The following is a 12,674-nucleotide window of genomic DNA, read 5'->3' as shown; positions in this document are numbered from 1 at the left end:
CCTGCTGAGCTCCCATGCCAGGATGAACTTGGAGGCATGGGCTGGGGCTACAGGGTAGGAGGAGACCCCAGGTCCTGGGCATGACCACTAAAACTGAACTCTGTCAGGGCTGGGAGGCCTGTTGGGACTGCCGACAGTGTGGCAGCCCTAGGAAATGCCAGGACCAAGAACCTCCTTGGTGAAAGGTGAGTAGGAGGCACCATAACCTCCAGCCACCACATGCGCGCGCACACATAGTCCTGGCTGGGGAAAGCCCAGAGCTGTCACGTCTTTGACAAGGCTGAGGCCTGCTGGCTGCATTGGAGTTGTGAGGCTCTAGGTGAGCTCAGATTAGCTGCCTGGGATGCCAGCTTTTGGGTTAAGAAACCTTTTGTCAGGCTGAGGAAGCACCTGCACTTTGTGTATGTGCCGTTCCTGGATGGAAGGAATAGTAAAGAAGCCAGAGGCTGGCATGTAATGCAGGCAAGAAAGCCAGTCAGTGAAAATGGAAATGGAAGCATCAAGGGGATGAGGGACAGGCTAGGGGGGGAGGGGGCGGGAAGGGGGACGTAGCAGTGCAAGTAAAAGTGGAGAGGTTCCTGGGTAGTCGGATATCTGGCAGGTTATAGCGTGTCAGAATTCTAATGGCTATATTGAGTCCGTGAGGAAGAGCACACACAACTGCAGGTGTTTCCTCAGCCTGACAAAGCATTTTTCAACCCCAAAGCTTGCTAAAATATATTTCTCTAACTATTCAGTTGTGTTGTCCCCAACGGACAGTGTGAGTTTGTGCCTGGTGCGCTATTGCCAATGAACACACAGGGGTGGGGGATCCAACTTAATCTTTATTGTTTCCAGTCTGCGCAGAGAGGGGTGCTTGGCAATCGTTTGCAAAGCAAGCACCACCGGTTTCTACCTTTGGGTACCTTTTATACATATGTTTGCAAGTGTATCGCTCAGTGATTGGTTACAAGCCACTGACATAAGACGTTCTCTACTGAGCATGTCTCTATACCTATGTTTTAGCCATGTAATTCATTTACATACATATATGTTTCATTAACATACTTTTGCCCTGCCCAGGGGTGTGATTTTTAGCATTATAATGAGACCTTTTTCTGAACTTCTTGCTATCTTACAAGTGTCAGGGAGACATTATCCTGCTGGTGTTAGGGAGGCATTCCAGGAATCCTCCACATCTCACACGCTGTGCTCTGCAAGCATCTCTTAACACACACATGCCACACCCCTCCCAGCATCAGTAAGTTGCCTTAAGTATTCAGTTAGATATAGTTTGCAAAAGCTAGATATACCATAAAAAAGATTACATAAAAAGATTACATCAACAGCAAGGATTTCTTTAGGGTGACATCTTTCATTGGCCCAACTGCATGGGTGGGTTAAAGTTAGACAAACTTTCACATGTAAAGCATTCTTTCTCAGGTCCCTTGCCTTTGAATGCCTTGCATTTGAAAGCTTGTCTAACTTTATCCCAAGTATGTAGTTGGTCCAATAGAAGATATCACCCATAAAATCCTTGCCTCTCGTATAATTCCTGGATCGTTATGACTACAACACCACTTTAAACCTGCCATCTGTGCAGGCCGGGAGCGACCCGAGCCCTTTTCCGTGCTGCACGTGGGCTGTGGCCAGCAGCCCGGGCACGCCGGGTCGGCGAGGGAAGGCCGTCGAGCTGGAATTAGGCACAAACGCATATCGGTAGTCTTAAAGATTGTTTACTTTCACCGAGATGGCAGTGGTGTAGGCTGGAAAACTTGCTTGAGTTGCGGTTTCAGACAGACAACAAAACAAAACTCAAACTTGCAGGGCACGAGGGTACGTCGCAATGGGTTTTCGGCGACGGGAAGATGTAAAACACGAGGGTACGTCGCAAGGGTTTTCGGCGACGGGAAGATAAACCTGCAGGACTCGAACCCCGGTAGAAGAACTCTGAAGTCGTCTGGCAAGGACTCACACGAAGTTTGCTAGGCTCCGCGGGTCCGGTTCTTTTGCGCGCGGGAAGGGATACGTCTGGACTGCGATCGACGACGGGGAGAGGCTAGAGGTTGATCAGACCTCCGTTGCCTGCTTGAAATGCACTGGGTCCGTAAGGATCCGCAGCGCTTAGAGATCTTCACACAGCGTGAAGTCTCCTCCTCCTGGTGTTTGAGGAGTCCTCCAACTTGGGCGGAAACCACTCAAGCCTTTTATACGGCTAGGAAGCCAATCACTAGCCGCCACGTGTGAATAATTTAGAACTGGCCAATAATGGGACTCGAATTAGCATACAAATGGCGGGAACTCTTTGCAACGAGCATTTCTGTGCTGCAACAAAGAAATGCACCCTGCAAAGAAAGCTTCAAATTGGCGGGAAATTCTCCCTTGCACCGGGGTTCTCTCTTGCAGCAGAAAACTCCACCGTGCAAAGAAGCTGTAATTTAGCGGGAACAATTTAGCAGTGCCGAAGCACACAAAAACAAAAATCACACCCTTTGGGTTGTGACACCATCTAATTGTTACTAATTTCTACCCTGTATTATACTTTCCAGTAAAATTAAACTGTGGAAATTGAGATTTGCATCTGCTGTATGACACTAGAGAGCAAAAGGCTGAGTACACTGAAGCACACACTGTAGCTTAAATCTGTGCATGGTAGACCATTGCCCTGCTGTTTCAGAAATATTTACCAATGGCTTCAATATTGTATTGAACAAATGTTTTGGTTGTAAATTGCTTTCATTGCAGAAATAACTCTTCAGACTTTTAGATGGTCCAAGAGCTTCCTAAGTAAAGCCTGTCTCCCTGTCTCAACTTAAACCTGTCTGCTTTGAAATCTGATTTAAGAGTCTCATCTGTGGAAGTTCTTAGTTGGTAGAAAAATTTATATGATCTAAGAACCAGAGTAACGTGAACTGTCAGTCTGGTTTAGAGTAGAGGAGGTTGCTAGGTCTTTGCACTCTCTATTCTAAATTGCTCTGTTTACTACATCACTTAATCCTCTTCAGCTTCCTAATCTAGTTATTCTTTCTATGTGCTGGCAGTAGACAGTACAGTGCTTCCAGTACAATTCATTGTCAAAATGAGGTTTTCTCTAATGGTTAAAGTTGGAAGAAAAAAATACTAATCTAAGAAAAATATCTAACAGTGAAAAGTAGAACAAAAAATAGATGCATTTGCTATGTAGACCTTTGCATGGCTGTTGTCAACATATACGAATAAAGGACATGAAACCACTGTGTATCTTCATTTGCTTTATTTCTAACCTAGCCAACAATTAGAGCTACAGTGTAAATAATGGACCCCATTCAGCAAACCCTTACTTATGGTGAATGTAAGGACTGCACAAGAGTAAGGACCTGATAAAATCATCCTCTCTTTTCAACTTGACTCTTTCTTTTCTATTTCTTTGCTGGGGGAGAGAGATCCTGTTTGCCCCTTTCTTGACTTCTGACATTTGTGACAACGATCTTGTTGGCTGTGGTGGGCTGAATGCAGCTGTTTTCCAGAAGTGGTTGACACCACTGAATGAGATGCTTAGAGGTGGGAGGAGAGCATCCAGACCCCCAGAACCAAATAAAATCCTAGGAACTGAGCATGCTGATCAGCCAGGGATCTCAGATCAAGCTTGATTCCTGGACTCTTATCCTGTGTTTTATAATGCATTAGGTTCCATTTTGGGGGAGTTGTAAGGAGGGATTAAAGGTCTTCAAATTGGTATGTGTCTGTAATGAGTCCTGTAGTTTTTAACACACAGCATGCAAAGATTTGCTGTTCTTAATTAGAGTGCAACTGAATGCTTAGCGTAAGGCTGATTTTGATGTCCCTCATGCTGGAGGGACTCTACTGACTTTGCTAAAGTTAACCTGCTTTACACCAGAATGAGAAGAGAATTGGGCCCAGTGTAGTCTCTCCAAAGCTTAAATTGGCTGTGTTGTCTATTTGATTCTTGGAGAGAATGAAGATTCAGAGTATAGGGGTGGGTTGAGAGGAGATGCTGGGACTGCCATTGAAACTCAAACAAAAAAAATTCACTCAGATTAAATTGTCAGTGAATATACAGAAAAAAACACTTTTCCATATACTTTCTTGCATGTTAAAATGTGCATCTCAAGAGGGCCGCAGTTTAGCAAGGTGCTTTAGGCCAACGCTAAATTTTTAGATTTGTGAATAGATCCATTGAAGTCAGTGGCTGTGTCCAGGTGTGCGTGGATGTTTGGTTCCCCGGAGACAACTAGCGGCAGCACAAGGTATGTCGCTGCTAGTTGTTCTCTGGGAGTGCCTGTGTCTTGCACGCGCTAGTGCATGGCAAGTTACCCTAGGTGGGGCAGGGGAGGCTGGGGCCAGCACTGGGCTGGCCCCAGCAGCCTTACTGGAGTCCTGGGGGCCTTCTGGGGCTGCAGCAGTGGCGATTCTGCTGCATGGAGCCTGTCCGGCAGAGGAGTGCAGCTCTGACCAGCCAGACTCTGGCTTCAGGTGCCACGCACTGCCACTGTGTACGCAGCTCTCCTTTTTTTTCTCTGCGGGTTTTTTTTGCCCCCTGGATATCCCTTGCAGCTTGAAGAACAACAGAATGGGTGGTATGTAGCACTGCAATACTTGGGTAAATTGTGGTGTTTAATTCATGTCCGGGTGAACATGTCCGGGTGAACAAGAATCAATATAACAGATGTTAACTAGAGATGGATTTACCAATGATAAACAGCAATATAAATAGGCCTGCCATACCATTCACACTAAAGCCTGCTTGAACATATGGACTTTGTACAGTGTCCTAAAGGTTAAGAAACTTGGGGTATGGTCATGTTGTAGAAGAGCAGATTAACTGAATTTTATGCCCTTCTCCTTTGGTATTATCAATAATGATGCTAATTAAGTGGTTGCATTAACATCTATTGCAAATACACTGTAATCATATTTTTCCTTTGAGGACTTAATTTAAATCTGTGAGGATGCAGAAGTGTTATTGTCCAATTATTGTCCAATTTGGCCAGCAGGCTGTTTTTGACCTGTGATGAAGCACAGTGTGGAAGAAAGAGCTTTTGTGTTTGCTGAGTTGACTATTACAGGGAAGAAACATACCCATTTACTTTGAAACTTGGTATGTTTGCTCCAGTAGACATAGGACTCCTTGATACTGTTTCTGCTGAATTGCTTGTCAGAGCAAAAATACTCTCTGAAGACCAATGCCTTGTATTGTATTTGGAGGCTAGTACAAATCATTTGGAATAATGATGTCCTGTGGCCAGAACTCTTAAGCAGTGGAATTGTCATATTTGGTACTACATGAAGCATCAGAGTGCTGCTGCCCAAAGAGAACCCTATTTTGAGGGCTTTACGTTCTCCAATTGGATTAGTCAGTCAGGGATAATTGTGGCAAATATCCAAACCAAATGGTTACAATCTTCATATCAAACACAAATGAATCTGAACCTGATGCACACCCACAGTCCATTGTAACACCACTGAAGTCAACATGGTCTCACTGATACAAATCTGGAGCAATGCAGTAGTGAATCAGTTTCAGAGAATGAAATAGGATGTAGGATGTCTGGAGCACATTAGTCCCTTGACTAGTCTGATGGAGGAGCTTTGCATATCAAATGAAAACTAATGATTTTGCTATTAAAAATATGTCTGGGAAGGAAGCGATAGACCTTAAACCCTTTCTTTTTGCATAGGTTTCTCAGTTGCGCCATGAGCTGTCCATGAAGGATGAGCTGCTTCAGTTCTATACTAGTGCTGCTGAAGAAAGCGAGCCGGAATCCATCTGCACTACACCGTAAGTTATCATACCAGAATGGGAACGAGACTTTGGTGTGGGTCTGTACAGGGAGTCTCTGAATAGTGTTGATACCCTTGTGGGGGATCAGAGAGGGTCAAATAGAACAGAACAGTAGGAACCAACCTTTATGGCAGGCATGCCCTGTACCCTCCCTCAGTATCACTCTGATCCATTTCCCTTACCTGATGTACTGGTCAGCTTTTCGTCCCTGCACTGTGCTCCCCAACCAAGCTGCTGCTCTGCTTTCTTTTTCCTGCCCTGTCTGCCACTATGCTGGCTGTCACTCTTCAGTCTGCTGCCTGTGCCAATCGTAGCACCCATGCCACAGGTTGGCTACCCCTGGACTAGAACAAATGAAGTCAGGGATATAACTATAAATTTCCATCTTGCACTGCCCACTTGTATTGTTAAGGGTTTGTCAGAGCACCTGCGCTGATTCCAGTGTAAGAAGGGAGGAGAAAGGAAGCCAAAGGCCAAGGATATACTGTTCCATAAGCTATTACAGTTACATTGGCCTGGACTGGTCCACAGGGTCACAAGTCAGTTCTGTGTTCCACCCCTAACTTTCACACAGCAGAGCTGTGTGCAAGGGCAAATCTAGCTCAGTGTTGGGAGGATAACCTCTATATTCATGTTGTTATGTCTGGAAAAGGCTAGAGGAATAACTAAAAATCCCATGCAGTGTTTGACAGAGAGAGAAGAGATACAGCATGGTTCACAGTGTTTGCCAGGCAGTTAGCTGCATCATTGCAGACTTTGAAGAGGTTATCTGCCCTTGTCCTCTTGCCTGCAAAGTTATTGCAGCATTTTGGTAGAGGATATGCTGCATTAATCGTGAAAGTATTAGATTACTCCTTGTATAGCTGCATGTGGAAAAGATGGCTTTCTTTTTAATACCCAGGGCTGAATAGCTTTTCCATGGGAAGTGAGGAATAAGGCAAACTGTCACTTTTACTTTAAAAAGTTGATGAAAACATATTGCTACAAATAATTTAGAGAGACAATATTGAATTTTACATAACTCTATCTGTTGAGAACTCTGCAGCCTGTGCCCTTTTTTCTCACCTTGTGTGATACTGGAAAAGGTTTCAAACAGATGTTGGCAGGAAACAATAGAACTAAATGCTAATGAATGTTTTGGTTACCAGGCTGAAGAGGAACGAGTCGTCCTCCTCTGTCCAGAACTATTTTCACTTGGATTCTCTTCAAAAGAAACTCAAAGACCTTGAGGAGGAGAATGTTGTGCTTAGATCAGAGGTGAAACCTCTTCCTCATTTATTTTGTTGTACCTATGCTTTCCTCTTGTTGTGAGAACACATGTGCTGAAAACTTGATTTTAATAAATGCTATTAATGGAATCCTGTTAGGGGAGTTAGTACCCTATAATCCCGTAGGTGACAGCAGATCCTACCGCAGCGACATAAACTAACCAACATTGATCTTCTGATATTAAGAGTACAAGTGAAATCTACCAAACTGAAAATGAGCCTTTTTTCTGAGTTTCCTAATCAGACAATACAGTTGTATAAGCATGTAGTATAAAGTATTATGCCATACAACAGTGGCTTTTAACCTGTGGTGCTCAGACTAAGTCTAAGGAGTCCACAAAAGATTAATATATTCAATCAAAAGTATGTGAATACCCACACTTACAATTCAAAGAGGTCTGCATGTCCATTTGAAAATTTTTAGGGATCCGCAAATGAAAAAAGGTTGAAAACCACTGCCCTAAAACTTAACAGTTCTGTGCACACTGGTATCTGGAACATGGATGAACCCCCTCTGTGGCTGTAAATCTGTAGACTGGCACAATGTTCTTAATCTTCACCAGTGGTTAAGGATGGCCACTAATGACTTCTAAATATATTAGGAGGGAGCTAATCTAAATTACTGCAAACGGCCTTAATTAGGGTGTATTAAATCATATTTTTCACCTTGTTTTAATATTAATGGATTTTTCTTGTTTGAGTTTCACATTTTTTGATGGTTCAAAAGAATTACAAGCAATTTGGGTTGATGGAGTTATATTTCTGTTAGTTAACATTTCCAAATAAGTACCATTTATTTAAGATTTTTCAGTACAATTTACTTTGAGAATTTGAGGATATGTTAGTTGTGAACTTTAAGTGAATGGGGTAGTAGAATAAACACTTTGATCTGAGACTGATGCACACAGATCCACAGCTTCATTAGCTTTCCTATTACAGATACAAGTCAGCTAGCAACAGACCTGTTTAACAAGATATTTTTGATCAGAGTGCAGTATGCTTCACCTTCATTATAAAATAACTGAGGGATGATAAGCAATATATGTGCTTGTGATGCAGTATGTGGGGGTTTTCTGAGGCTAACTTAAGTAGGCCTGGGAGTGAAAGCTGCTTCCTCTGAGGATGTTATGAGAGAATGCTATACAGCATAGTCCAGGGTTTCCAGTGCTCCCAATGAACATGCATGGTAACACATATGAGGTCGTCTGTTTTAGAGATGTCAAACTATCTCTGTCTAGGTAATTAGTTTAAACCTCGTGTTCTCTGCATACTGTCAGGGTTATCTTTGTTCTGTGTACAGTGGTGACATCTTGTGGTAACGTGATAATAGGTGCAAACTTCTATGACTGCAGATGGCAGGGAAACAGGTTCCTTTCTCATTGTCTCTTGTGACTTGAAAAGGGATCTGCTATTATGGAGCAAATGGAAACACTCTAGTGGAGTAGAAGACAACCAGGATGCTAACACTGATATGTTTTGCTGTGGATCTTTTGAACAGGCCTGCCAGCTGAAGACTGAAACAATTACTTATGAAGAGAAAGAACAGCAGCTTGTAAATGACTGTGTGAAAGAGCTGAGTATGTCTTGTCTTTTTTTTCCTCCCCTCCCCCCTTCACATCTGACATTATTGTTTGACATTTAGATTGAGCTGTAAATAAATCCTGTGGTCTTTTATGTCCCTACATAGCTATTAGTAGTTTAACCCAAGATGTTTAATCCCTAGGATTGCTAGTGGAAATAGGTACAAGGCTAAAAATGGCTCATTTTTTTTTTTTTAACATTTACTCTATGTATTGTGTGAGAAAGCTAAAGTATTTTTAAACTGAATATGGGAATACTGTGGATTAAGTCATAAATTTTTAATTTCAGAGTATTTCAGTTTAAGTGAAGACCCTCAAAATAAACTGGAACAATAAAACATATTCACAATAGCTATATAAATTACCAAAGAAGCATAAGGGCAAGGTTTGAAAGGGGGAACTTTCAGACCTTTTGTTAGGTACCAGTGCACACAAGAAAGCTGAGGCCTAAAGTAAATATGTAAAACATTTTTTTTTTGCACTTTTTCTTCTTAGTGAAGAAGTAGTGTTTTCTTCTTAGCCTTGGCATTTCTTCTAAGCAGCCAGTGTAAACGTATGAACTAAGCTGTACTGCGATTCTGTGGTGGTAGCCAAATACAGCTGTGTTTTACAATGCACCCAGTAATTATGTGAATGGAGACGGAACAAAAAATGCTTAGGATTTATAAGATCTGATGTCCACTCATCCTAGATAACAGCATCTGTATTTTATTCAGTTTCATTCAAAGGGCGGGCAACACTTTGGATGCTGGTAGCTTGCCAGGAGCCTGTGTCCCCTCAGTGTGCAGCTTGTATGTTCCTAGTTTAAAGGAGAATTAGGAACTGTGGCTTTCTAAACAGATGTTTTTAATTTGTTCACCACAAAATTTAAAGCAGTATTCATGTCATGAGGATTTCAAGTTCATAGATCATTATTTTCTGACATTCTAGCATGATATCTAGTTGTCCGTCTACGTAGTAATGATAGACAAACAATTAGATCACATGGTCATAGTTTTTAGGAAACTAGGCATTCTAATTATTTGATGCCTAATATTTACTAAAACACAAAAAATAAAGTATTCTGTTTACTTTGATAGGAAAGACGGACTTAGCGAGCAACATATTTTAAATATCACTAGGTAATCTGATTACAATGAACTTAGAATAATAGCTTTCTATTTTCAGTATGGTGCAGTATGAAAACAATATGACATTGAATCTCACTAATGGACTTTAGTTGCAGGTATTGGCTTTCAAATATGAACCCTTAATGGCTTCTTTTTTGTCTTAAATAAAAAGGTTTCACTGCAAATGGCAGCTTTGCCCACAATATAATGGAATATTTTGTTAGTATTGTCAAAAAGGCGTTAGAGAGTATATTGCTGTGTGTTAGGGGGAAAAAATTTGACATGGTTAGACTTCTGTCATTAGCACATGCTAAAGTATGTTGGCGTGTAGTCATGATGGCTTCTCTGTCATTAAAGGGGATGCAAACATCCAGATTGCCTCTCTCTCTGAGGAGTTAGCAAAGAAAACTGAAGATGCTGCCCGGCAGCAGGAAGAGATCACCCATCTTCTCTCTCAGATAGTTGATCTTCAGAAAAAGGCAAAAGCTGTAAGGAGTTCAAATGCCAAATTGTAATAAAGTTTTAATTTTCACCTCTGTAGTTGGATAAGTAAATGAGCCTGTGTCATACATATTCCCATGAGTTGTATAGAGCAGGCTCATTTAGCAACTAGAAAATTGTAGAAATGCCTGGCAGGTGGTTAATCCCATGCTGTACTTTCATCATCCTTGAAACTGACAAAGTTTTGTCAATCTCACTGTTGCTATTAGGAGAAAAACTCTCTGAATTAAGCCTTAATGAGGTGCAGACAGCCTGGAGCAGGCTATTCCTGCACTAGCAGGCAGGTTTAAATTGATTTAAATGCTACCTTTCATATTGAAATCAATGAGCTTTAGCAAAGAATAAATCTACAGGCATGACTGAAATTGCTCCTGCCTTACCTGATAGCGTTGTCAGTGGCTTATAGTATATATTGCACCTCCTAAGAAAAATATGCTTTCCATTCTCTTTGAAATAGCCACTTTTAATTTAACTCTCTTGCATGTTGTTTTCGGAATGATCGTTTTCTTTACAAGCTGGCCTACCGTTTTGATTTTTTTGTTTTGTTATAGAAATGTACAAATATCTGATTTAATTCCCTGTATTTTAACATGGAAAACTAATATATATATATATATATATATATATATATAGTTAAATTCATCTTTAGCAGTTGGGGGTAAATTCTGGCCTTGTTGAAGCCAATGGCAATAACTTCAGTAGGCTGAAGCTGTTGCCAAAGATGCCTCAGATAAAGGATTCCCAGTGGTTCCAGGCCTGAGATTTTAGTTGGAGAGCACAGAAATGTTGTAATGCTGTATCTAATATTAAAATACTTTAATTACATACAGAATTGGATATATGTAAACATTGCTCTGCTGTTTGCATTGTTTATGACAAGATATTCCCTGTAATTGGTGTATTGCAGTGAGTTTACCATTTTTGGTCCATTTCAGTGTGCAGTTGAAAATGAAGAACTTGTCCAGCACCTGGGAGCAGCCAAAGATGCTCAGCGGCAACTCACAGCTGAAGTGAGTATCCTGGTTAGTGCTAAAGTGCAACAGTAACATTATCTGTACTTTTCACCTCTACATCACCTGTTTGTGGTCCAGCATAGATCCACAATGAGAGTTGTTGCTATCTCTTAACAATTCAAGGCCTGCATGAAATGAATTGCACTCATCTTCAGTGTAGACAGATCGCTTCCCTCCTCCCTGCCACAAATGCACATTTTGGGAAGCCAAGGATTAAAATAGGCATGGAGGCTTAACTACCCTCCCCCTGTCTTTAGAGCTTGATTCCTACTGATCATAGTTTCTGCATACTGGTGGACTAAGGGACAACATGGGAAAGTGTTGCAGGTCTTCTAAAATAAAGGCTAGTCTAGGATTACCAGAGATCCCTGCATGCGTGCGTGTGCTTTGGGTATGCTAACTGGTACTACTTAATATTAGGTGAGCAGAAGTTATTGAAGATATTTAGAGAAAACTGTCAGGTCAGTCAGGACACATTTGTCTAAGTACTTGTAAGGATTGAAATGCCATTTATCTGGTCTCATATTCTTTTTTTGCCATTGTTCAGTTTTCATAAAAATGAATCCTTCTTCTCTGTTTAAATAGGGTTTTTTCTCTTTCATCAGTATTTCAAATACTACTGAAACTTTTGGGGGCATAAGCTTGGCTCACAGTATGCTCTCTGTTCATGTGTTATAGTTGCGAGAGCTGGAAGACAAGTATGCAGAGTGTATGGAGATGCTTCATGAAGCGCAGGAAGAGCTGAAGAACCTTCGGAACAGGACTATGCCAAGTGCCATATCACGTCGCTACCACTCCCTAGGCCTCTTTCCCATGGTGAGAATCTCTTAATAGAAGTGTTTGTACAGTACCAAACAGGGAGAACAAGGGGTCTCGATCACTGACTGAAGCCTCAAGGCATTATTACGATAGTGGTAGTGAAAAACAAACTCTACTCTTAGCTACACTGGTATGTGCCTGGTGTAACTACATTGGTTTTTTTGTCAATGATTTTAAAATTAAATTAACTGAAGACACTCTCCAGTTACCCAAATGTAGCTGAACAACCAAATCTGTCCCTCCTTTTTTGTTTTGTTTTTTTTTTTTTTTTTCCATCTGGTACTTAATAAATTTCATAGACATTAGGGGCTGGAAGGGACCTCATGAGATTGAGTCCAGCCCCCCTGCCATAGGCAGAAAGTCTGCTGGGGTCAAATGATCCTAGCAAGATAAACATCCAAATGCCTTTTGAATGAGTCCAGAGTAGGTGCTTGCACCAGCTCTGGGTGGTGGAGTCTGTTCCAGACCCTGGACACACAGACTGTAAAGAAGTTTTTTCTTATGTCCAATCTGAATTAGCCTTCCAAGAATTTGTGGATGTTGGACCTAGGGAGCCCTGGTGAACAATTGTTCTCCCAGGTCCTGATGCCATGCCCCTTATATACTTGTAGGCTGCCACCACG

The 12,674-nt window shown here is 41.6% G+C and overlaps 1 protein-coding gene across 8 annotated transcripts in view; it reads left to right on the top strand.

Annotated features, from left to right (window-relative positions):
- TRAK1 (trafficking kinesin protein 1) overlaps positions 1–12,674 on the top strand; it is a 209,042-nt gene that overhangs the window by 167,528 nt on the left and 28,840 nt on the right. For all 8 annotated transcript variants that reach the window (XM_025212838.1, XM_025212837.1, XM_006031231.3 and 5 more), the window contains 6 exons: positions 5,658–5,758; positions 6,910–7,018; positions 8,528–8,606; positions 10,076–10,206; positions 11,155–11,229; positions 11,911–12,048. In XM_025212838.1, coding sequence (XP_025068623.1) covers positions 5,658–5,758; positions 6,910–7,018; positions 8,528–8,606; positions 10,076–10,206; positions 11,155–11,229; positions 11,911–12,048 — 633 coding nt within the window. The remainder of the gene's footprint in view (positions 1–5,657; positions 5,759–6,909; positions 7,019–8,527; positions 8,607–10,075; positions 10,207–11,154; positions 11,230–11,910; positions 12,049–12,674) is intronic.

This window comes from Alligator sinensis, unplaced genomic scaffold, assembly GCF_000455745.1.
Source record: "Alligator sinensis unplaced genomic scaffold, ASM45574v1 scaffold470_1, whole genome shotgun sequence".
NCBI lineage: Eukaryota > Metazoa > Chordata > Crocodylia > Alligatoridae > Alligator > Alligator sinensis.
The sequence above is the reverse complement of the archived record's forward strand: the minus strand, read 5'-3'. Positions and strand labels throughout refer to the sequence as shown.